Raw genomic sequence first — 26,953 nt, 5'->3', positions numbered from 1 at the left:
GGGCTTCTCATTGCGGTGGCTTCTCTTGTTGCGGAGCTTGGGCTCTAGGTGCGCAGGCTCAGTAGTTGTGGCACACGGGATTAGTTGCTCCGCGGCATGTGGGGTCTTCCTGGGCCAGGGCTCAAACCCATGTCCCCTGCATTGGCAGGCGGATTCTTAACCACTGCACCACCAGGGAAGCCCCAGAACTACTATTTCTAAGAGAAGTGCTCTCAGATCTTTCAGGCATCCCACTCATTATATGTTATAGTCTTTTAAAAATTGAATTATATTGACATACAATATCAGTTTCATTTGTACAACATAGTGACTTGATATTTTTATATATTATGAAATGATCACCAGGATAAGTCTAGTTACCATCTGTCACCATACAGAGTTATTACAATATCATTGACTACATTCCCTATGATGTACATTACATCCCTGTGACTTATTTATAACTGGAAGTTTGTAACTCTGAATCCCCTTTATCTACGTCACCCAACCCTCTAACCCCCTCCCTTCTGGCAAACACTAGTTTGTTCTATCTATGAGTCTGTTTCTGGTTTGTTTTTTAGATTTCACACATACTAAGTGAAATCATATGGTATGTGTCATTCTCTGTCTTACAGTCATTTTTTATGTGGCAGGTCATGCAGCTGGGATACTTGATTGCCTAATTCTTGGTAACACTTTGCTTCATGAACATGGGCAGGGACATAAACCAGGTTTTAAGATGATTATTCAGATTCCCCCTGATGTCAAATGACTAAAAGGTCCATTTCTCACCAACACATGGCAGTTGGATCTCAAGTTATCTGAGGTCAAGGAAGGAGTTCAGGGCTTCCCTGGTGGTGCAGTGGTTAAGAATCTGCCTGCCAATGCAGGGGACACGGGTTCGAGCCCTGGTCTGGGAAGATCCCACATGCCACGGAGCAACTAGGCCCGTGAGCCACAACTACTGAGCCTGCGCGTCTGGAGCCTGTGCTCCACAACAAGAGAGGCCGCGATAGTGAGAGGCCCGCGCACCGCGATGAACAGTGGCCCCCACTTGCCGCAACTAGAGAAAGCCCTCGCACAGAAACGAAGACCCAACACAGCCATAAATAAATAAATAATTAAAAAAAAAAAAAAAAGGAAGGAGTTCAAAGGGCCATCTGTATGCTTCAGCCTGGGTCCCTTCTGTGGAATCAGTAAACACAGCCCCTCCTAGCTGGGACAACTCCCATCATTAAACAGAACTTCTTGAAGTGAGCAGAAATCATCTCCATGTCACTTCTACTCACTGATCTCATTTCTAACCTTTTCATGTGTTATCTTTCCAGTTAAACAGGCTATTTTCAACAAATAATTTAAAATTGTATTTAATGCCTTCCCACAGCAAGACAACTTATGGATTTTTGTATTTAATAGAATTTTATGTTTGATCAAAATTTATCATGACCAGATTACTTAAAAACGATTAATTTTAAAAGCCCTTTGCTCATGAGTGAGCAGTGAAACTTTGAAGAGCATTTGGGATATCATTTGCTTCTTGTTCACTCCAATTGGTATTTGCAACAGTTTTAAAACAACATTGAGATTTTTCCCCCAAAATGATGGTATCCTCAATTAGACTAAAAATGCTCTTAAATGTTTGCTTTGTTATAAATTGGAGGGAAAGGGTAGGAAGAAAGAGGCCAGTCCCCAAATACCCACCTGAGCCACTTGCTCATGCTTACCTTGGGTTGGATGGCCTCTTTCTGGCTCATCAGTTGAGACCTCAAGATGAGGACTTCCTCCTTGCGGACATCGAGCTCCTCACTCACAGAGGTCAGCTGCTCCATGAGGACACGGTAGGCTGGTGCACCTGGAGCGGTCACCTCGGGGGCACTTTTCTCACTAAGGGCCTTGCGTAACTCATTGAGCTCATTCTTCAGTTTTTTGTTTTCTGATTCTAGTTCTTGACGCTGTGTGAAGAGACAAAGAATAGTTCATCACTGTCATCCTCAACTTTACACCGGAATACTCATCTTTCCCTAAGATAGTAGAAGAATTCTGCTGGAAAAGATCGCCAGAGCTCCCCTAGTGAATGGCTCCCCTGGTTCTACTGGGAACTCTGCTCTGAAAATTAAGAAAGTCAACGTCAAGTGGAATTGAGCAAGGTGAATGGTAGTTTGCTTCATCAACCTAAATTCCAGAATCAAATTTATTCCAGGCCTCCCAGGGTGTGCTCACAGGCCTGAAGAGAATGCTGAGTCCTAAGGGGTGAGTTTATCTCAGTACTAAGAAGCCCAGGTTTTCTTTATGGGTAAATACAAGCACAAATATGAAGGTCCAAATGGTCAGGTTATTGCCAATGAATGGTTCAGAGACCAGATCCCTGAAGTGTTGCGTAGTACCCTCTTATTTTGTAAAGGAGAGGGGAAAGACCACTGAAATTTTAGGCTTTTAACTTCTAATTTAAAAATTACATAGCATTTAAACTAATAAAATTCTCTACAGTATTTCAATAACAACAAACAATATATTTTTGAAACTTCTTTCCTGTGTGACATGCTTGTGAAGCTGCTGGCAGAAGCCTTGAGAAGCAGGAGGAGAGGATGGGCTACCTCTCCCGTCAGTCATCTAGATGGACATACACATCCTTCACCATCTCCATACTTTCACATACTACCAGCCATCCTCCCATCACCAGTTAGTGCTGCCCTTTGTAGGCTCTGCTCAAACAACGGCAGTGGAACCCAGAATAGAGATCTGACGCTAAACTCTATTCACTGACCCTAAAATACAAATGTCATAGGATACTGGTTGGGAAACAGTGAAGCAGACGGGCATTTAAAAGCACCATGCTGATTTATTTAGCACGTGACATTAAGGCTCTATGATAGTGGAAGTGAGACACTTCCATACAAAGATAAAATATTTTACCATTTCTTCCATAGAAGCAATCTTAGGTTTGTAGCACCATATTAGACCTTTCAACATGTTATAGTAAGACTATTTAAAGTCCTTTTTTTCCCCTAGTTTAAGAATTTATAACCCTTTCTTTCATGAATTAGTCCATTCTCATGTGAAAATGAATGCTCCTTCCTATCCCCAGCCTCCTACCAACTGGTAATCAGATTCGTATTGCTATTTCTGAAAACGTATGCATGTCTTTACTTCGACACCTAAGCTCTGATGCCATGTTTCCCAAACTTTAATATGCATCAGAATCACCCGGAGGACAGATGGCTTGGTGCCACCCCCATGGTTTCTGATTCAATAGGTTTGGTGTGAGGCCCATAAATTTGCATTTCCATCAAATTACCAGGTCATGTTGATGCAGATGGCCCAGGGACCACATTTCGAGAAACACTGAGCTAATACTTGGGAACTGTCTTTCTCTACAAACACATAGTTTCAGTGGGGTTTGATGGTTAGAGCATGGGGTTTGGAGCTAGAGATACAAATGTTCAAATTCCCTTCCTGTCAGTTTCTAGTGGGGTCATCTTAGGGAAGTTACTTATACTTCTTAGTGTCAATTGCTTCATCTATAAAATGGGAATTAAAATGCTTACTTGCAGGCTTGTTGTTAAAAATTAAGGCTGAAAAAAAAAATTAAGGCTGATGTGTAAAGTGCTTGTATTTTAAAATGATGAAGATAATGACAGCAGCCAACATTTGTTGGGTCCTTATGATGTGCTGGGCACTATTCTAAGCAGTTTACATGAATTACTTCATATGATCCTCATGACAGTCCTATAAGATACATATCATCATTACTCCCGCTTTATAGATGAGAAAACCAAGGCACAGAAAGGAGGATTTGCACACAGCCATATAGTGGCAGATCTAGCATTTGAACCCAGGCAGTCTGTCACCTGGGTCCATGTCCTTTACTACTTTCTACAGCCTCAAATGGCAGCTACTGTTCCTGCTTCTGCTTAGACTGAACTCTAGCTTACATGAAAGGGAATTTTAAAAAGGGAATGACACAGGGCTACAACTAATGCCTGAATAAGCCTTAAGCTAGGGCCTCAGGTACCCTTAAGGATGTTCTCTGAGAGAAAGCAGCTCTGAGCAGGTCTCTTGCCACAAGATATTCAAAGTCTTGGGCTGAAACTTCCCATTACCTTGAGTGACTCATATTCCAGTTCTGCACCTCTAATTTGTGGTCTTTCTTCTTCCTAGGGAAACACACAAAGTTAAAAACTTTATAAGTAAGTAGTTATATTTTAATTGTCTCATTTTTACTCTTAGAATATTTCCTGGCTCAGCAGAAAAGAGTGAGGAGAGTTAAGCCCTCACTACTTGAACCAAAACCTACTTGGTTAAAGTTAAAGTACTTCTGGGCTGAGCTGCCATTAAAGAAGAGACTGCAGAACTCGGTTTGCCGTGGCCCTAGGGTGGGAGAGCACTGCGCACCTTTGCCTTACTTCGGAGCACCTGCTCCTCCTTGTGGTCCAGCTCATCCTGCATCACCTGCTTCTCCTGCTCCAGCTCTGTGACCCGCTTCTGGAGCTTGAGGAACAACGACATGTCCAGAGGCACCTTCTTCTCGCTTGGCTCCTAAACCCCAGAAATCAGAAGATGGTCAAGATGGTTCCGAAGATGTACAAGCCAATGAGAAAATGATGAACAGCTCAATAGAGAAACAGGCAAACTTACAGGAGAAATATAAATGGCCAGAGAATATACAACTAACACATCCAACCAGCTAATAAATGGAGAAATGCAAATTAAACAACAGCGAGGTACCACTTTCCCCCTATCATATTGGCAAAGACTAATAAAATTAGTAAGGCCATGTGTTAGTAACAGTGTCTTATAAGATATTGGTGGAAGTTATAAGTAGGTCCTTTGGAAGGGCAAGTTAGCTGTATTTATTAAAATTTAAGTCTGTATATTCTTTAACATAGGACAAACATAGCAATATATGTTTAAGAATTAATCCTACACAAATACACAAGTACACAAAAATATATGGGGAAAGATGTTCACTGTAATATTTTTTGTAATTGCAAAAAACTAAAAAGAACTCAAATGTTGGTCAATAGGAGAGTTGCTTAAATAAATTATGGTATAGCCAAACTATGAAGTGTTTTATAGCTGTTAAAAATAATGAAGTAGATCTACACGAGTAGATAAATATGTTCTAGATAAAAGTATTAAGTGAAATGAACAAGTTGCAGGATAGTATCTCATTTTTCTTAAAAAAAAAAAAAACCCAATATACGTGACTTTTAAGTATACCTAGCACATGGCATACAAATATCTAGAAGGCCATCGAGGTTATCTTAGAGAATGGGAGGTACTATGGGAAAGTTTCATTTTTCTACTTCACACATTTCTATATTTGAATTGTTTACAATGAGCATGTACTACTACTTTTGTAATTAGGAAAAATGATTTTTGAAAAGGTGAGATGCTAGCATAAATATATTGAGGTCAGAGAGAAAACTAAAAAACCAAAATATATACAGCCCTTAATAAACTGAAAGATAACCTAGTAGCATTTAAAAACATGTCAATTGGTTCTAAAACAGAGTCACAGGGAGAACTAGTAGGATAAATAAAGATACACTAACTAAAGCTAAGCAAAAGGAAATAATTAACCCCTAACCACCATCATAGAAATTCTGGAGGCTCCATAATTGTTTTACTTTCTTTACTTTGGGTTTGAATTTTTAATGAGGTAAGAAGAGAAAGAATTGTATCATTAGATTTAATGGAGAGGATAAAGAGCCTCTTTTTGTTAGAGAGAAAGAGAATGGTAACAACTTATTTATTTAATTAAATGATCGAAGTATAATTCTTAACTGATCAGCAGATTTTATATTTCCAATTGTCAACTTTTTAAAAAATGTTTTTTCCTGATATAAAAGCAAAATAAGTTGAGGAAATAAGAAAAGTACAAAGAAGAGAACTGTAAGCGTAATCTCATATCCAGAGAAATCCCACAATTTTTGTCCAGTCTTTTTTTTAATAAATTTAAAGAACTGGAATAATACTTTCATTATAATTTTGTACTGTATTTAAAACTTAGCATCATATTACAATCGTTTTCCAAATGTATAATATGATACTTGAAAGCACAATTTTTAATGGCTGTATTGACATGTGTACCATCATTTGCTGAGCTATTACCTTACTGGTGACCACTGGGGTTATTTCTAATTTTTTGCTATTGAAATATACTAAAATAAACAACCTAGTACAGAAATATCTAAACATTAATGTTTTTAAGTCTATTAAATTGGCTGAGCCTGTTTATACTTCCATCAGCAACCATCAACTTGCGTGGAACAGCAATGACTGTTATCATTAAAAAAAAATTGGCTCAGCTGGTAGACCAATAGTGGTATTTCATTATTGTTTTAATTTATATTTCTTTGTCTTTTGATGAGGTTGAATAATTTTTATATTCATGAGCAATCTTTGATCTTTTGTGAATTCTTGGTAGTGCTAAGTTCAGTATTATTCCAGTTCTAAAAAAACACCTAAGAAGAATCAACTAAACTAAGAAGTGGGGCATTTATAGGCTGTCAGGGTCATTTATCTACAAACTAGTTAGACCTGGTCTTTTACTTTCTGTCCACTCTTTTAAAAAATAGATTTATTTATTTTTATTTATTTATTTATTTTTGACTGTGTTGGGTCTTTGTTGCTGCACATGGGGTTTCTCTAGTTGCAGTGAGCAGGGGCTACTCTTTGTTGTGGTGCATGGGCTTCTCATTGTGCTGGCTTCTCTTCTTGTGGAGCACAGGCTCTAGGTGCACAGGCTTCAGTAGTTGTGGCACACGGGCTCAGCAGTTGTGGCTCTCGGGCTCTAGAGCGCAGGCTCAGTAGTTGTAGCACACAGGCTCAGTGGCATGTGGAATCTTCCCGGACCAGGGATTGAACCCGTGTCCCCTGCATTGGCAGGCGGATTCTTAATCACTGCGCCACCAGGGAAGTCCATCTGTCCACTTTTGCACTGCTCAGAGTAACAAAAAGTTTAGGTATATGACCTTCACCATAAAGTCTGTCCTGACTTAGTAGAACAGAGGTAACATCTTCCCTGAACATGAAATTACTACAGAATTTCATTTATACAAAAACTCATTTCTATACATCCCACAAATACTTATATTTTAGCTTATTTATAATGTAAACATTCTATCTTATGTATTTTAATGTTTGTTCCTCTATTAATGGTGTATGTATCCCTGAAAACTTTTAACTATTTAATCCTTTTTTCACACTATGATAGAAGCCTTCGTTCTATGAATGAATATAATATTTCATCATTGTACCTATAGATAAGAACATTTGACAACTGCAAAAATTGAGGCATAATGATTAGTAATTAACAGAGCTCCAAATGGTGCCCATTCTTATCCCTAATGACACGTATAATCAAAGAGATATTGTCCTCTCTATACCAGGTAAGCAAGAAGGAAGTTTGGGCCATCTGGCTCAGGGAAGTGTCTGGGGTTTTGTTTTGCTTTATTTCCTTTGTTAGGACTTTGTCATCTAGGGCTTTTCCAAGAAAGTGAAGCTTTAAAACTAATCTAAAAAATAGCAACAGTCTCTCATTAGAGGAAAGTCAGGAAGATAACAGAATTTGTTCACAAAATTACCATGACAGGCCTGGCAGTCATTCTGGAATTACTGCTGACACTAGCTGAGAAAGTCATATTGACACTTTCCCTGGATTTGACAGGTATGAGAAAGCTCGACAGCAGTAGCAGAACTGAGATAATTAGTTAATGGCTACTAAGAAAGGGGCATTACAGAGTGCAGAGAAGCAATGGTTCCAAAAAAATAACCCTAAACCACGAAGATGCTGGAAGTGTGGGAGGGCTACAAGGCAAGTGGAGCTGGCAGGTGAGTTCTTCAGACAAAAACAGCAATGGAGGTGTCATTGTGTCTTGTGAACAACCAATCACAGGTTTCTGATTTGTGACTAGAGAGCCATTAATCTTTTATTTTTACATCAAATTTTGCTATTATTACACGACTAAGGTCGGAATTCTGTGTTTCAAAACAATTTATCTAAAGACTCTGACAAGTACAGGTTTCTGGTAACTGACTGTACTGCTGAACTGAATGAATAAGCATTTTCAGAACTCTAATGAAAAACTGATGAACTCATAAAAGTGCTAACAAAAGATCAAGATGAAAAAAAAAAGAAATTAATTACATGGGACTGAGTGAACTGATGAGGATGAGTATAATTTTTGTGACTTTCTGTCTGAATTAAAAAAAAAAAAATCCCACAAGGACTCAGAGGAAAAGAATATACAAATCAATTTTCACTGCAAAGTAAAGGAGCTGTTACAGTGGAGGATTACTGGACTGAATGTCAATATTATGACATAGTATAACTGTGTTTCATGTTTGGTAATTGCAATCATTGTTGCTTTTGTTGTGGTCATCCATGTACAATGCTTGGTGTCAGTCTATTTATCTCTTGTAAAAATAAAATACAGTGTGTGTGTGTGGAAAAAAAAAAAAAAAACAATTTATCTGCTTTAATTTTTAAAAAGTCAATTCATAAACAAGAGTGATCCCATTATTTTCCTGGCACTGGATTCTAAAAGAGCTACCTGGGAATATTACACATAGGAGTTGAAAGTTTTCCTTTAGTTTGAAAGGGGCAATTTGTAAACCTGGCCATTACAGAGGTAGTTGCAGGAAGAAATGCAAACCGGCAAGTCATAAGTAATTCGAAGTACAAAGTTACATCCGGCACAATTTCCCTTCTGATAATCAACCTCTCTTTTTCTATTACTAGTTGTGTAGATTTCCATCTTTCTGATCCTGGCCACACCCAGTCAGAATTGTAGGGTGGTCACTGGAAGCCTGTTTATTAGAGCAAAAACCTTTGTTTATTGAACACTTACTATATCAACACTGCTGCAAGTGTTTTATAAAAATTAATTCATTTAATCTTCAAAATATCCCTATAAAGTAAGATAATAATAGCATTGCCACTTCACAGATGAGGAAACTGAAACACAGAGAGACTGAGGCTAAGGTTATGGACTCAGTCCCAAGGAGGAGAGTTACTGTAGCCTGTCCCATGGTAAAGACGGAACTAACCAAAGCCAGCCACATCTCAGATGCATGCACGTAGTCACAAGCAACAAGCATGACTAGTTCAGTCAACAGCCTTCCTCCTTATTGAGAGAAGACTTCCAGTGTATGACCTACTGTTGGTGGTCAGTGCACGTTACAGACACTAACAATAATCCAAGACCTGTAGGTGATTTCTGGAGCACAATTCACACTTCATTATTCAAAAAAGATGAAAAATGTACCAAATCCCACTCTAATCTATCTCTTAACTTGAGAAAAGACTTGACAGAAAACAAGTGAGAATAGAAACGAAAAGGTTACCCCTCCCCTCAAATCTGTAAGAATCTGGAGAAAACTCGAAAAGAATAGAGACCCTGACAAAAACTGTTACTGGTAAAAATTAGGTAAAGCATATAAGAGTTTTGAGTTTAAAAATGTAATGCCCACTACTGGGCATATACCCAGAGAAAACCATAATTCAAAAAGACACATGCACCCCAAAGTTCATTGCAGCACTATTTACAATAGCCAGGTCATGGAATCAACCTAAATGCCCATCGACAGACGAATGAATAAAGAAGTTGTGGTACATATATACAATGGAATATTACTCAGCCATAAAAAGGAATGAAATCAGGTCATTTATAGAGACGTGGATGGACGTAGAGACTGTCATACAGAGTGAAGTAAGTCAGAAAGAGAAAAACAAATACTGTATATTAACGTATATATGTGGAATCTAGAAAAATGGCAAAGATGAACCAGTTTGCAAGGCAGAAATAGAGACACAGATGTAGAGAACAAACGTATGGACACCAAGGGGGGAAAGCAGGGGGGGAGGGGGAGATGAATTGGGAGACTGGGATTGACATATATACACTAATATGTATAAAATGGATAACTAATAAGAACCTGCTGTATAAAATATAAATAAAATTAAAAAATTAAAAAAAAAAACCCAAACAAACAAACCCCAAAGAACTGTGAGCAACAATGAATTGCTGTAGTTTGAAACCACTAACGTCAGGGATGGTTTGTTGCACAACAATAGATAACTTGAACAACCTCCGTCCTGCTACATACAGGCCATACTGCTGTATCAATGTCCCCAGTCTAATGTTATCTGTAGACAGAAATGGGACTGGAGAACCGCAGTGTAGAACCCCTGAGTGCGAGGAGGTAGAGTGTGGAGCTCTGAACAGACAAGCCTCAGTTAGAATACTGGCTCTGCCACTTACAAGCTGTGACCTTGGGCCAGCAACTTAGCCCTCTCCTAAGTATGAGTCCAATTATATGACACTTTTCTTTAAAAGGAACAGAATGAGATGGAGAAACTTTTCATCCCAAGTGGAACTAAGACAAGAAAGGAAAGAATTATTCAATTTTTTTCAGCTGTTCTGCCAGAAGCAGTCTATTTCTGACTTGGCCATTCTCTCAGAATATGATACAAAAATAGAAGAGTTGTGCCTGAATTACCCATTACAGAAACTAATGTCATATTTGAAGAAGATCTGAGAATTGGTTTGGGAACAATCTAACTTAAAGTCACTGTACTCTTGGAGTTACAGTAACATGTCATTTTGATTTCAAACCATGTAACACAAAACACTAAGGCAGATTTATAAGCTGTTTTTCATGCATTTTTGTGGGAGAGAATTACATTGGTACAAACTATCATCAAACAGGCAGCAATTCTGCTAAACTCTTGGGCATTGGTGTTTATAATATTCTAGGACAGAGGGCTTACTTTTCAAATAATTTACCTCAGTCTGAAATCAATTCATGACGGGCTACGTTTTTTGCACATAGAACATGTTAAGGTGTAAAAGGGAATTACAGAAGGGAAAATCTGATCCTCAAAATTACATTAAAAATGAAAATTAAAATGTTTATTGACAAAAAATATATGCAATAAGTATGTATGCACACAGCTAATTAAGCACCTTTAAGTCACTTATGAAGAATAAACAGCATAAAACAAATGTTATGTTTATGGACAAATGGGGTCCTCTCTGCAAAGAAAATGTTCTCTGTTAGTAACAGCATGGGCACATCTTACTTTTACTGACAGGAGTCTAAAAGGTACCTCTGTCCTTGATGGAATGTCTTCAGTTTCTGCAATTTCAGAGCTAAAGGTGCATTCGGACTCATTGCTGCTGTGGGTGGAGTCTGTTCTCCTGTGCCCAGGCTTAGGCACGTTCTGCAAGACAAATAAGCAGTTATAGTTAGCACAATGTAATTAAATAATTGAACTAGGCCTAGTTAAGACAGCATCCACCTTAACTCGGTTCTGATCCTCACTCACTGACTTAATGTTCTCACGCCCAAACGATCTGTTCCATGTTGTATTAACAAACTCTTACAAAAGGGTCACCTTCGGAACTCCTCAAAGAAAGAGAAAGATGCACCAGGAGGGCATGACAAGCACAGTCACAAAACCAAATACTCAAACAAAAATGATCTGTGATTACTGGCAGAGTCCGCTTTTTAAAGTGGTGAGTGGCTAGTTGCACTGGGTGAAGCACAGGCGTGATGCCTCAGCATCCAAGGACTGCAACTGACTTCCATGTTGCAATCAAATAAAACCTACCAAAAAGTTCATAGGATATATTTAATGATAGCATCATCATTTACTGCACCGTATTTGGGCATAAATGGTAAAAAAAAAAAAAAAAGTCGGGAGAGGGGGGTTTCCACTTAGGCGACTACAATTTCTGTTAGTTTCATGCCTGAAGCTGAATCTCTGGAGTCAGCAGTGGGAAGGATGAGTGTGCAGAAGAGGCAAGGAAGCTGCTTGAAGAATCCTGGGAAGATCCTTGGGTTATTAATTCAGGGAGTCCAGGTGACACTTTTACGGCATGTGGTACCTATGAACTAGTGTTCAGAAAGCTTGTGGGGAACAGAAAAGTTAAGCAATTGTAGTCCCTTCCTTTCTGTAGGAAAAGGGGTTAGAGAATGACTTGAAGGAAGAAGGAATAAAAAGGCTGGGTTTGGGCCCCTCACTCCTAGGGTGCCCCCAGCAGAAGCCATGGAAAGGTTCAGTGGCCTGGATTTTCTAGGGTTACAAATCCTGAGAGCTTCAGAAAGGCCTCCAAGAGCTTTGGGATCTGTCCAACTTCCTTTACTCCTTCCCAGGTGCAGGAAAAGAGCCAGAAGCCACAAAGAGCTTTTTGCCTCTTTCCTTCCAACATCCAGGCTTATAGAGAGCAGACCCACCTGTGCAACCACAGGGAAGCCAGCCCCCAGGGGCAGTTGAAAGCCTCTCAGCCCAGCCCAACCTGTATGTTCTATGTTCATTAGTGTAATTTTCTTTTTGTGTGTGTGTGATATCTTTGTCTGGTTTTGGTATCAGTGTGATGCTGGCCTCACAGAATGAGTCTGGAAACTGCTCCCTCTTCAATTTTTTGGAATAGTTTGAGAAGCATAGGTGTTAACTCTTCTTTAAATGTTTTTTGCTGGGAGTTTTTGACTGCTGATTCAATTTCATTTCTGATATTTGATCTGTTCATATTTTCTATTTCTTCCTGATTCAGTATTGGGGTATTGTATGTTTCTAGGAATTTGTCCATTTCTTCGAGGTTGTTCATTTTATTGGCATGTAATCATTTGTAGTAATCTCTTATGATACTGTGTATTTCTGTGGTGTTGCCTGTAACTGCTCCTCTTTCATTTCTGATTTTATCTATTTGGGCTCTCTCTTTTTGTCTTGATGAGTGTGGCTAATAGTTTATCAATTTTGCTTATTTTTTTCAAAAGACCAGCTCTTAGTTTTGTTCATCTTTTAAACTGATTTTTAGTCTCTATTTCATTTCCACTCTGATCTTTTTTTTTCTCCTTCTACTAATGTTGGGCTTTGTTTGTACTTTTTCTAGTTCCTTTAGGTGTAAGGTTAGATTGTTTATTTGAGATTTTTCTTGTTACCTGATGTAGCATGTATCGCCATTAAACTTCCCTCTTAGAACTGTTTTTGCTGCAGTCCATAGATTTTTTTTTAATTAATTTATTTTAGTTATTTTATTTTTGGCTGGTTTTTTTTTTGGGTCTTCGTTTTTGTGCGAGGGCTTTCTCTAGTTTCAGCAAGCGGGGACCACTCTTCATCGCGGTGCGCGGGCCTCTCACTATCGCAGCCTCTCCCGTTGTGGAGCACAGGCTCCAGACGCGCAGGCTCAGTAGTTGTGGCTCACGGGCCCAGTTGCTCCACGGCATGTGGAATCTTCCCAGACCAGGGCTCAAACCCGTGTCCCCTGCATTGGCAGGCAGATTCTCAACCACTGCGCCACCAGGGAAGCCCCAGTCCATAGATTTTAATCATTTTGTTTCCACTTTCATTTGTCTCTGGGTATTTTAAAAATTTCTTCTTTGGTTTCTTCAGTGACCTATTTGTTGTTTAGTAGTGTCTTGCTTAGCTTCTGTTGTTTGCTTTTTCAAGTTCTTTTTCTTGTAATTGATTTCTAGTCTCATAGCATTGTGGTGGAAAAAGATGCTTGATATGATTTCAATCTTCTGGATGATCTGTCCTTTGATATAAGTGGGGTGTTAAAGTCCCCTACTATTATTGTGTCACTGTCAATCTCTTCCTTTATGTTTGTTAATATTTGCTGTATGTATTCAGGTGCTCCTACGTTGGGTGAACATATGTTTACAACTGTTATATTTTCTTGTTGGATTGATCCCTTTGTCATTATGTAATGTCCTTTTTTGTCTCTTGTTATAGTGTTTGTCTTAAAGTCTACTTTGTCTGACTATTGCTACCCCAGCTGTCTTTCCATTTCCATAGAACACATTTTTCCATCCTCTCATTCTCAGTCCGTGTGTCTTTAGAACTGAAGTCTCTCACAAGTGTGTGTGTGTGTGCGTGTGTGTGTTTGTCTTGTTTCTATTATCCATTCTGCCACTCTATGTCTTTTGATTAGAGTACTTAGTCCATTTACATTGAAAGTAATTATTGACAGGTATGTGCTTACTGCCATTTTGTTAGTTGTTTTCTGGTTGTTGTAGTTCTTCTTTGTTCCTTTCTTCTTTTGCTTTCTTCCCTTGTGATTTGATGACTTTCTTGAGTGTTATATTTGGACTACTTTCTTTTTGTGTGTGTGTGTGTGTGTGTATCTATAATATGTTTGTGGTTACAATGAGGTTCATAAAAACAATAAATGAGGTTCAATCACACATATATACATATACATACATATACAAATATATTTAATTATTTAAATATGATGATCTCAAGTTCAAACGCATTATAACAACCATGCATTCTTAGTCCCCTCCCCACAATTAGTGTTTTTGTCATCATATTTTACATCTTTTTGTTTTGTGTATCCCTTAACTACATACTGTGGATATAGGTTATTTTACTACTTTTTTGTCTTTTAGCCTTCCTACTAGATTTATATGTGATTGATCTACTACCAATACTGTATGTTTACCTTTATCAGTGAGAGTTTCCCTTTCTAGTTGTGGCCTTTCCTCTCCTGCCTAGAGAAGTCCTTTTAACATTTCTTGTTAAAAGGTTTAGTGGTCCTGAATTCTTTAGCTTTTGCTTGTTTTATCTTTTTATCTTTCCTTCAAATTGGAATGATAGCTTTGCTGGGTAGAGTATTCTTGGTTGTAGGTTTTTTCCTTTTATCACTTTGAATATATCATGCCACTCCCTTCTGGTCTGCAAAGTTTCTGCTGAAAAGTCAGCTTACGGTCTCAAGGAAATTCTTTCTATGTAATTAGTTGCTTTTCTCTTCCTGCTTTTAAGATTCTCTCTTTATCTTTAATTTTTACCATTTAAATTATAATGTGTCTTGGTGTTGACCTCTTTGGGTTGACCTTGTTTGGGACTCTCTGTGCTTCCTGAACCTGGATGTCTGTTTTCTTTCCCAGGTTAGCGAAGTTTTCAGCTATTATTTCTTCAAATAAGTTCTCTGCCCCTTTCTCTCTCTTCCCCTTCTGGGACCCCTATGAGAATGTTATTATGCTTGATGTTGTCCCAGAGGCCTCTCTCAAACTATCCTCATTTTTTAAAATTCTTTTTTCTTTTAGCTGTTCTGAATTGGTGATTTCTACTACTCTGTCTTGCCGTTCACCAATCCACTCCTCTGTATCATCTAACCTACTGTTGATTCCTTCTAGCGTATTTTTAAATTTCAGTTATTGTATTCCTTAACTCTGTTTGGTTCTTCTTTATATTTTCTCTTTGTTAAACTTATCACTATGTTCATTCATTCTTTTCCCGAGTGCACTGAACACCTTTATGATCATTACCTTGAACACTGTATTGGGTAGATTGCTTATCTCCACTTCGTTTAGCTCTTCTTCTGGGGTTTTGTCTTGTTCCTTTGTTTGGAATATATTCCTCTATCTACTCGTGTTGCTTATTGTTTGTGTTTATTTCTGTGCATTAGGTAGGTTGTTTATGATTCCCAGTCTTGGAGAAGTGGCCTTATGAAGGAGACATCCTATGGGCCCCAGCAGCCCATCCTTTTAGTCACCAGATCTATATGCTCTATGGGTGCCCCTATGTGGGCTGCATGGGCCCTTCTGTTGTGGTGGGGATCACTACTTGGATGCACTGGTACATTGGGATGGCCCTCGGCCTGGTTGGCTTCCAGGTCCTACCTAGTGCAATAACTGCCAGCCGGCTGGTGGGTGGGTTTGGGTTCTGGTGTGGCAGGCTGCATAGCCTGGGGTGTGTCTCAAGGCTGGTCCCAGGTTACTGATGGATGGGTCAGGGACCAGGGTGGCTGGATGGGGGGCTCATGGGGCTGCTGCCAGCTCACTTGTGAGCAGGTAAACCTCTGGCCCTAATAGGCTAGAGGGAGGACTCCAAAATGAAACTTGTCTGCAGCAGTGTCCTCATGGTTGGAGCTCCCCAAAATGCCTGCAGCCAATGTCTATGTCCCAAGGGTGAGCTCCAGTGGCCTCATGCCCTCTGGAAGGCTCTCCAAGGTTAGCAAGTGGGTCTGAACCAGGCTCCTTTCAAATTATTGCTTCTGCACTGGGTCTTGGACGTGTGAGATTTTGTATGTGCCCTTTAAGAGTGGAGTCGCTGTTTCCCACAGCCCTGTGGCTCTCTTGTACACAAGCCCCACTGCCTTCAAGTCCAGATGCCTGGGGACTCGTTTTCCTGGTGCTGGAACCCCAGGCTGGGGAGCCCAATGTGGGGCTCAGACCCCTTGTGCCTTGGGGAGAACCTCTGCAATTGTGTTTATCTTCCTGTTTGTGGGTCACTTACATGGGGTGTGGGTCTTGACTATACCGTATCTCCACCCCTCCACCCCTCCTACCCATTTTGTTGAGGTTCCCTTTTATATCTTTAGTTTCATAAAATAGTGTCTGCTAGTCTTCAGGTCATTCTTATATACAGCTGCTCTGTAAATAGTTTTAATCTTGGCGTGCCTGTGGGAGGAGGTGAGCTCAGGGTCTTCCTACTCTGCCGTCTTGGCCACTCCCCTCCAAATTACCTTGTGTTTTATAACAGATATTTCAGAGCATTTCTGGCCATCTGTGCCATTAGGTTACGTTTAAGGCTGATAGTTGTAGGAACAAGATTGCTAGGGAACTCTTTGTTTCCTGATAGCAGGATAAGTAGAACAGAAGGGTGTGCAGAACTATTAAAAGTTCAAAATGTACTTTGGCAGATGCAGAAGAGTCCTTGAAATAGATAAGACAACTTATTACAAATAGTGGCTGAATTTTCTTTTTCTAGGACTATATCTTTGAAACTACAAAAACTATATAATACTTGATTATATAAATATTTGCTTTATAAGCAAATTTTACTTTAAGTCATTCAATACATAAAACAAAGTACAGCTACGCTGACTTTATAGTATCTTATAATCCAGTCTTCAAAGTGTTTGACTTTACAAAATATTTATGAATAAAGTGATATGATTTCTGGGATGTGCTTTAAAACAATCCAATCCATTGGATGGAGTGGGATGGAGGGTAGAATGGGGGATAGAAATGTGTTGACCATTTTGGATTGAGTGATGGGTACATGGAGTACAGAGGGGTTCATCCTACTTTTCTATCTAGTTTTGCATATGTTTAAAATTTTTATATAAAAAAAATCAAAAGTATTTGACTCACAACCATCAAAGTCATCTCTTCCTTGAGGTCATCATATCGTTCTTCCAAGCGACTGAACTCATTCAGAAGGTTCTGATATCTCAGCCTTTCATCATTAAGATCGAGTTCCAGTTGTTTTGTTTCTTCTATTAACTTCTTTTCCATAGTCTCTGAAAGAAAGGAGAGGGAAAAGCATACCAAAGATGGCTCCACAGAATGCAAGAATACAAACATGGACACTGACTTCCAGTTTCTTTGGGAGGGGTTCTGCTTTTAGCACCACTATGATCTATGAAGAGTACCTTAGTGGAGGTAGGGAAAGAGAAAATACCATGACCAAAGAATAATTTATTAATAACAACAACCATCATCTATCGCATTGTTCCATGAACAGAACTAGTTCATTCATTGGTTACAGCACATCCTTGATAAACTTCCACTAGTCATCATCTAGTAACTAGAGTATACATTTCTTATTCCAATAGTATTCTGTTTCAGGCTATTCATAAAATTCTTTTGTCCCAAAAGTCAGAGACATTCCTCAAGCCTCTGGGGGAACGGCGACTTCTCAGCGGACCCAGCTGTACTGCTCTACAGAGTGTCTCCACTCATCTCAGTCCCCAGGTTCTGTCTTACAATTCCCCAACGCTGTGAGCTCCCTTGTTGTCCTATTACGCCCTCGATTCTAATCAGGTAAGATCCCCACACCTGGTCCTCTGTTGTTACCACTCCTATGTGCTGCTGGGGGACCTGACCTTTCCATTTACTCACCTCACTCTGCTCTGTCTGTTGCCAGGGGCTGGCACTTAGATAGGACATCATCTGGAGATCGGAGATTAGCCCTTGATTGCAGATCAAGCACAGTAAAAAAGCCTTAAATCTCAGCTGTATGTTTTATCTCAATGAGCTGACCCAGTCACATTTATAAACATTAAGCTTCCTACCACTACGGCCCATTTTACCCTCATATTTTGTAGCTATATCTTAATCTGCCCTGCCTGCTTCTATTGCTTCACCATTTCTTTCTCTGTCAGCTCCATGAGGGCAAGTGCTGCCAAGTGTCTTGTCACAACTGCCTCCCTGGTGTCCAATACAGTGTTTCCCTACCCTAGGGCTTTAATAATTTGTAAATAAATGAATGAAAGAATTTCTTCTCTCTATAACATTCTGTAAATTGCTTTTTAGTCTCACAAGTTTGTGGAAGCTGCCCAAGGCTGCCAACAAATTTTCCTTAGGCAAATCCACTGTTATTGTCTTTGTTCTTATCTTTCAGTATCAAATAACATTTTCTATTTTCCTACAAGAATTCTCATCATTCTGGATTTTTCCACTGCATTCTGCATCCTAGCCTCCCTTTTTCCATGTCTTCAATGACTGTTTTCTCCTTCCCTCTTAATTTTCTTTTCTGGTTCCTTTTCTTCACCTTATCCCTTATTTACGGTTATCCTATAAGGCTTAATTCCAGATTTTCTTCTCTTTTCTATACAGTATTCCCTTTAATTGGGAGGAATGGGGCAGTATGGGGAAACCACGGAGGGCTCTCTCTTTCATCTCAATTTGCTTTCACATCATCTCCATCTGGAGGTCCCAGCTGACATCCAAATTTTAATATTCAAACAACTGACCTCGTTAATTTGCCTCATAAACAGAGACTTGTTCCCCTCAATTTCCTCATTACTAATAACACATTAGTGTTTTGATAACTCATCTCAAAACTTTAGAAAATTTTTAGAAAATTTTTACTCCTTTTTTGAATATCACATCAAAAATGATAGTGATATATGATATATGATTCTTTTCATATAATGTATTTTCACTCTAATCAAATCTCTTCCTTTCTATTTCTACCACCAATTACTGTAGTTTAGATATACATTTTCTTAGCTCACGTTTATGTACACGTGGATTCCTTGTAAATTATCACCATTTTAATTTATCTTACAAACAGCAAATGAAATAAATGTCCACATCTAGTGTCTTTTTTTTTTCTTAAGGTGGCAAAAAGTGGTTGATCTTAGGAAAATAATATCCATTGGTTTAGCAAAATAAATAATATATACAGATACATATACTCATATACATATATATATTAGCTCAAGAATTGGTCCTAAAACAACAGGACTCCTATAAGTCATAAATCATACATATAGAACAATTTTTTTTAAAGTCACATATGATACTGACTAATATGAATTGATATTTGTACATAGGGAGACCAGATTTACAAGTTCACCAACTAATTCAACCAAATATTTAGAGTGCTTGCCTCCAAACTCTGCAAATTTACTGATGACAGTCTAAGCAAAGTTGTAACTTATAAACCTTTGGTCTGAGGTTGGTTGGAGCGTAGTAGGTTGGGCCCACACGAGCCTTACCTGTCATCTCCTTAGCCTGCTCCACGATAAGGTGATTGAGGGCCTCTTTTTCCTGCTTCAGCAAAGTATTTTCTTCCTTCAGATTTGATACCAACTATAAAATGAAACAATAAACTGAGATGTCTGCCACAGACAGAGGCAGCCCGATATTGAATACAAAGACCACACATACAGCAGTCACCGGTAGTCACTACTTACTTCCACATCTCACTGCCTCACTTCTTTGCCGAGTTATATCTGGTCATCCTTCAAACTTGTTTCTAGCATTACCCTCCAGAAGGCTTTCCCGGAAACTCCCTCCAATTACATGTCTCTCCTTTGGGCTACTACAGGACCCTGAATTTGCCTCTTTATAGCCCTTATAAATGATTTACTTTTACTTCCCTGATTGACTAGAAATTCTTGGAGGACAAAAGTGATTTGCTGTTGTTGTTTTACTTTGTACCTTAAGCATTTAGCAATTGCCAGGCACCTAGTAAGCATTTGCGCTTGAAGCAACGATAATGCCTTTTCACACCAACAACCTAATGCAATGTTTATGTGTACCCATGATTCAAGCAGAGAGATTACAGAGGTTAAGAAAAATATGAAAGGCATTTTGGTTTTGGAAATTCACTGAAGACCTTCCAAAGCTCCTGGCTCTCTGTCTTGAGAAAGAGAATTTCATTTTCATCTCCTTTCAAGAGTTTTGCAAGGTTGTAAACTTTTATTCCACATTGAAGCATTGACCTTACAACACTGTGAATATACTTAATGCCACAGAACTGTACACTTAAAACGATTAAAATGGTAAATTTTATGTTACATATAAGCATATTTTACCACAATAAAAAAATATTGACCTTTAACTTTCTATTTCCTAGTTGGATAAGGATTCTCAGGAAGCAAAAATCAAAACCAAAGGAAACTTTGCTAAGTTCATAATTTATACAGTTCACCTTTGGAATAGAATGTGTGCTTGTCATAAGTGAAATCTGAATTCCTTTCTCTAAGCATAAGTTCAAGGGACTCTTAAAGCAACAGCTTTACTAATAAAGAGAAAGTGTCAGGAGTTCAGAGACAGAGAAAGCGGGCTCTCTGACTAATGATCCCTGAAGAACAGGGAACTGAGATTACAGCACTGTGCCACTGCAGAAGTCAGGCCAGAAGGTGTTCCTTCTGATGGCCCAGTCTCTTCCCTCTGTGCTGATAAGGTCTTAACGTCTGCTCTCAGTAGAAAGGCTGAGTTCTCTAAGTGCTCTTGAGAGAAGCTGCTCTTTGTCAGGGGTGTGCAACCAATCACCTGTGGTGCTTTTTCAAAATACATGTGCCTGGCCCACACTCCCAGAGCTTGGGCAGGTATCTTTTTAAAAACTCTCCAGCATATTCTGAAATACACTCCTGGTTAAGAACCACAGTTCTGCTGGACCTTCTAGGCTCCTTGATCAGGCTAACTGGCAATGTAGCTTTCCTGACCACAAAGCTTGCTCTCACAGTGAAATTTTTTCATTCTTCCTCATTACCACACCCCATCTAAAAGCATTAATGGTAGTGCCTATAGCTATCCTTGTGAAGGCAGCAGATAATAAAACGAAAGGAGAAATCTGAATATGTTCAGGTATGCTATTCTATCAGACTAGAAAGGTATGAACTTGACTTTGAAAAGGAAACGAGAATAATCCTACCAAGCTTAATTCTCTATCGTTTCGGAGGAATTTGGAAAGCTTCCAGGGACTCAGGAAATGGGGGAAAAAAGAGAGAGAGAGAGAGAGCACAAGAAAGAGAGATCTTAAACCTCAACAGTATCCCATTGGATACATATTTGAATTCTGATAGAACAAGCCTGCTATGTCAAAGTAACATATTAATAGCACTGCTGTTTTCAGATACAGAGCCCAGATCTGCTATATATATAGAAGGGATTATTTTATCAGGACCCTGAATACCATGGAAGGATTGCAACTTTATTAGCTACACTATCCTACCTGAATTGTGTCTAAGCTCCTTCGAGGTTCTTACTGTATAAGCTGCTGTTAAGGTTCAGAAGTCAGTAAGGAAAAAGCATATTGGGATTCTTGCCATAGTTACAGCCATCAGTCAACTCTGTTTTCATTTAAAGATGGTAATACTAGTGGAATCTCTGAAAACCTATTACTTTTTTCCAGTAAGCCTTATGTTGAGGTAATTTTACTTTGTTTAAACAATACATCTCATTACTGTTTGAGAACCTTAGTGTTTTCTGTATTTAATAAAGTTTTGATATAAGTTAATACAAATTTGTAGTGTGGAAGCACTGGTCAATCTGTAAGAATTTTCGTTGTTGTTCTATCTGCATAGCAGCTCTTGGCTACGATCAGTGTGCAGACATTTGGATTTTTTCCTGTTGGACTTCTCAAAACAGTCTTAATGCAGGTTTCCATAAAATCCCTACTATCAGCTACTGACAGTTCATTATGATTTACTTCTTAATCACCTTTAACCTGCTGAAGAAAAAAGAGTCTACACTCCAAACAGATCTATTCATTCAAAGAAAAAGGGTGCATAGTAGGTTCTTGGCCATCACTTCTCTTCTTATAACAAACACTGCTTTGCCTCTGTTCTTAGGAGAGTAAAAGGTTTTACTAAAAGACCTATAGGTACTCATCCAGCATATGGAACAGCTGCTTGGGGGAAACACTAATAATGAACAGTAAACCAACTGAAATGTGTGTTTACCTTCGATTGAAACCGATATTGAGCCACAAGGGCCAGGTCAAGATGACAGCACAACTCCTTTGTGGAAGGAGTAGATGGGGATATGAACATTAGCTCCTACCTGCTCAGTTTCTTGTTTGTATCTATCAGCACATTCTTCAATGGATTTTTTCTCACACTGAGTTTGTTCCAGGTCTTTCCGGAGCTTGGCAATTTCTTCCTGCAGACTGAGGACACGTCCAGTCGCAATCTTAGCTTCTTCCTCGCTTAGGTGAAGACGTTCTAAGTCACTTCGTAGTTTCTCGGTCTCAGAGTTGTATATTCCTTCCAGATTGGTCAGTTTCTCCATGAGGCATTTGTAGTCTTTGTTCTTTAAACACACACATAAGTGACAAAAAGTAAGTATACACACCACAAATGTATTTAGTGAGAAAACCATGCCTATTCATCATATTCATGCTATATCATCACAGTGCTGATATAGTATCTAACCAAAATACTAATGACAATATTTAAAATAACACAATCAGCACCCTCTTAGTGATACAAAGAGAGAATAGGCACAATTATTTCTGTTTTACATGATGAGCAACATAGATGTGATTTTCTCATAGTCACAAGGTAAGTTCCCACAGTAAATTTTCTTTCTTGATTCTTAATCCAGGAATAGGAAAATCTATACTTGCTTTTGAAAACAAATCAGTGTGCTACTGAAAGCCATGTGCCGGCTAGTGATGCATAAGAATGATAAAATGGCCTCAAAATCACAAGTTTCTTACAAATCCCTTTGTTTACCATCTGGAAACTCCTCTTCCCACTCTAAAAACCTTTCTGATGAATCCTATTTCATTCTGTTTTCTGTTTTTCTTTGTCATCCTTAGTATTTATGTATTACTAACTACCTTTATATCATTTGCATGTGCTAAAATATTACTTGCTAACTATCTCTGAGAAATCAAACTTTTATCTCTGCAAACAGACTGCAGATTCCTCAGAAGCATGGACATTTTCCTGCTTCTTTTGCCATCTCAATGCTAAACAACTCATCTGCAAAAGGAACAATACACTATACACAAATGAAGGATAATGATGAAAGAGCTTTGTAAAATATAAAGTACAATATGACTCTCGGTCCTAACTGTTTGGAGTGCTAGTAAACCTGTCTGTGTTCTCGAAAATAATTTCCTGCCTTGGTCCTTGCAATTATAATCTTACCTATGAGCTTGTCACTATTTCCACATTCATTAATGCCATTATTATTTCACTTTTTTTGCTAAGACTGAAAGGTAAAGTCAAGAGGAGACAACGCTGAAGATGACCCCAGTGGATTTTGTTAGGCATGCTGCACTTTCAGGACTCCTGTTTAAAACACACCTGTTCATCAACTTTGCGCTGCAGCTGCATGATCTTGTTCTCCATGCCAATGTGGAGCTTCTTATAGCGCTCCACGGAACGGGCCTCGATCTTGAGCTTCTTCAGCTCGCGCTTGGCCATCATCCGCCGGAAGCAGCACTGAAGGTAGATGATGGCGTGCATACTCCTCTTGTAGTAGGTGCGAGCCAGCCAGCCCCGGACCCACTTCTGAATGATGACTGCTTTGTGCTCACGGAGTATCTGCAGAAGAGGGTAAGTGCAAGTAATGTCAGACCCTGGACTAGACTCAATGTTCAACTCTATCAACCTATGGATGTCAGGCTGAGAACCCACACATTACCTAAAGGGAAAGATATAAAAGTTGAAGCAACAATGTATTATGTGGATTGTATTTATCACAAATATATGGAAGCACAAAATTATTTTAAAAGGTGATTGAATTTGGAAAGCTTCCAGGGACTCAGGAAATGGGGAAAAAAAGAGAGAGAGAGAGAGCACAAGAAAGAGAGATCTTAAACCTCAACAGTATCCCATTGGATACATATTTGAATTCTGATAGAACAAGCTTGCTATGTCAAAGTAACATATTAATAGAACTGCTGTTTCCAGATACAGAGCCCAGATCTGCTATAGATATAGAAGGGATTTTTTACATTTAAAAGGCAATTTGAGGGCTTCCCTGGTGGCACAGTGGATAAGAATCTGCCTGCCAATGCGGGTGACACAGGTTTGATCCCTGGTCTGGGAAGATCCCACATGCTGCAGAGCAACTAAGCCTGCGAGCCACAACTACTGAAGCACGCGCGCCTAGAGCCCGTGCTCTGCAACAAGAGAAGCCACCGCAAGGAGAAGCCCGCGCACCACAACGAAGAGTAGCCCCCACTCGCCACAACTAGAGAAAGCCCACGTGCAGCAACGAAGACCCAACACAGCCAAAAATAAATAAATAAAAGTAACATTAAAATAATTTTTAAAAAACTCAACTCATTTTATTAAAAAAAGAGGAAATTTGAGAGACATATAAAAATATGTATTATATCCACATGTCATATGTATGATTACATGTATATGTATGATGATAAACAGAGTATACAGACAGAAGCTGTCTAAATAAAAGGCACCAGATACTAAATAGAAAACTAGTCTACAAAGAAAGAAAAAATGCATTAGGTTTCTTATTGCTATATGATTTCTATAAGCAACAGGTGATCCTTCAGAAAATAAACAGAACTTGGTACCCTGTGAACTATGTGCTAGTAAAATAAGAGATTTACCCACTACCCTTACTGCTGATACCATGTCACTGTGCATTAGGTCTCTGCTTGAGGACATGCGGTATTGCCAATAAGCAGGCTGTAGAAGACGACACTTGGGGTACTGCAAAGTTTATTACTGATTTATTGAGTTTTTCCCCAGCAACAAAAAAATGACACTCTTGTTTGCCATATTTGAGGAATACCATTCTAGTGAGGATTTCCCATTGCTATTATAAATGCAGCACAAATCCATTTATGGGATTCAAAGGCAGTAGGGAGAAAACTTTAAAAGGAAAGCTAAAAAGAAGATAAAGTGAAGTAAACAAATCTTAATTTTATATTGTATTTTCTTAAAAAAAAAAAAAAAAGATATTCCCCTAAACTTATAAACAACTTATAACAATAAGATTGCCTTGGATTTCCCTGGTGGCACAGTGGTTAAGAATCCGCCTGCCAATGAGGGGGACATGGGTTTGATTTCTGGTCTGGGAAGAACTCACATGCCGTGGAGCATCTAAGCCTATGTGCCACAACTACTGAGCCTGTGCTCTAGAGCCCTCAGGCCACAACTACTGAGCCCACGTGCCACAACTACTGAAGCCTCTGTGCCCTAGAGCCCACGCGCTGCAAGTACTGAGACCACGTGCCACAACTACTGAAGCCCACTCGCCTAGAGCCCGTGCACCACAATGAAGAGTAGCTCCCGCTCGCTGCAACTAGAAAAAGCCCTCAGGCAGCAACGAAGACTCAATGCAGCCAAAAAAATAATAATAATAAAAAAATTTTTTTTAAAATAAGATTGACTTATGAGACGAATTTCTTGTCACTAATGACCATCAAGCAGAGATTGTGTAAACAATTTCCAGGAATGATGGGGAAGAAGTTCTTAAATTTTAAGAACAGTTGAACTAGCAAAACTTTGATGTCCTTTCAAGTCTAAGATATTATAAAATAAGTCTTGTGTGATATAAATGTTTAAATGTATGCACTTGATTAAGTACTTATTAGTGATTATTATAAGTGGATACAATGTATCTTTTTTTTTTTACAATGTATCTTTTATGAAACTTTTTAAACGTAAAAAATCTCTGAAACCATCTATCATATAGGTAGCAGTTTAGTAAGATCATTAAAAGAACAGTTCCTATTTTTAGGTTATGTAGCTGAGAAAAACAATGAAAAACATATGCCATCCTAGAAGATACAATTAAGAAATAAGTGGTTGTGCTTAAAGCCATCAAATACAAAATAAACATAGGTGTTTAGGAGACCTTCATAGTATCTTCAGCCAACTCAAGGCTGTCCCTTTGGGATGTTTTCCTAATGCTAAGACAGCCTTCAGTTCCCACGAAGTGCAGTCACCGTGCATCATGCCGCAGTGAGGCAGGGCATCCTGAGCTCTCACTCAACAACACAATCCCAAGGGAGCCCCCTGTCTTATCTGGATGACTAGTTACAAACTGGATAAGACTCAGTGATGGCAAATTGAAGGCGTTCAGACTTTAAAACTCAAGCAGCACATAGTGGCAAAGGTATTAATGCCAATAATATTCCTGTTCCATTTCCTTCTCCCCATGTAACTTCAGTTACTGGTCCATTTCTCTAATTTCAGTCAAATGGAAACAGTATATAATTAGAGCTTCCATTCTCAATCTCATTTCCATCGGTGAGTCAGAGACATTAAATAACACTTGCTCTCACTTTAAGACCCCCAAAGCTTGAGGGAAGCTTGGACTGGAGTCACAGCTAGAAAGATCACTAAGGGGGTACCACTGGCCTACACATGAGCCTGCCTCTAACCTGCCTCCCCTACTATGTCCAGTCACACTGGGAGCTAAGCTAGCTAGAGACTGCTACTGCTAAACCAATGGCCTCACACTCCAGTTCAGATGTTCCTGAGGAGAGTAGTGAGGAAAACAGGAGGGTAACTGGTTTGGTATATCTAAAAGGTCAAGTTTAATAAGGCTTTTCCCTCCCTTGAAAGCTCATGCTTGAAGAGAAAGAACATCTGACTATAAAGCAGGCGTGGGCAGAAAGACCTGCAGTAGCTGTCTTCAAATTTTCTTCAAAACACAGCTATTAAATATGCTCATTCAAGCCTCATTAGCTTTCCATTTTTCTTTGTTATATAAAATTAATTCAAAATAAGAAAGTAGGCTTCCCTGGTGGCGCAGTGGCTGAGAATCTGCCTGCTAATGCAGGGGA

At 39.0% G+C, this 26,953-nt stretch overlaps 1 protein-coding gene across 5 annotated transcripts in view; it reads right to left on the bottom strand.

The window, feature by feature from the left end:
• MYO5A (myosin VA) overlaps window positions 1-26,953 on the bottom strand; it is a 206,466-nt gene that overhangs the window by 40,699 nt on the left and 138,814 nt on the right. For 4 of the 5 annotated variants that reach the window (XM_057542127.1, XM_007194894.2, XM_057542129.1 and 1 more), the window contains exons 21-28: window positions 23,493-23,732; window positions 22,240-22,488; window positions 19,446-19,539; window positions 17,092-17,240; window positions 11,096-11,209; window positions 4,372-4,515; window positions 4,080-4,133; window positions 1,704-1,931 (exon numbers count right to left, since the gene is read on the bottom strand). In XM_057542127.1, the coding sequence (XP_057398110.1) occupies window positions 1,704-1,931; window positions 4,080-4,133; window positions 4,372-4,515; window positions 11,096-11,209; window positions 17,092-17,240; window positions 19,446-19,539; window positions 22,240-22,488; window positions 23,493-23,732 (1,272 nt within the window). The remainder of the gene's footprint in view (window positions 1-1,703; window positions 1,932-4,079; window positions 4,134-4,371; window positions 4,516-11,095; window positions 11,210-17,091; window positions 17,241-19,445; window positions 19,540-22,239; window positions 22,489-23,492; window positions 23,733-26,953) is intronic. The other variant, XM_057542128.1, reaches the window with a different exon arrangement.

Source organism: Balaenoptera acutorostrata, chromosome 3 (genome assembly GCF_949987535.1).
Source record: "Balaenoptera acutorostrata chromosome 3, mBalAcu1.1, whole genome shotgun sequence".
NCBI classification, from domain to species: Eukaryota; Metazoa; Chordata; class Mammalia; order Artiodactyla; family Balaenopteridae; genus Balaenoptera; species Balaenoptera acutorostrata.
The sequence above is the reverse complement of the archived record's forward strand: the minus strand, read 5'-3'. Positions and strand labels throughout refer to the sequence as shown.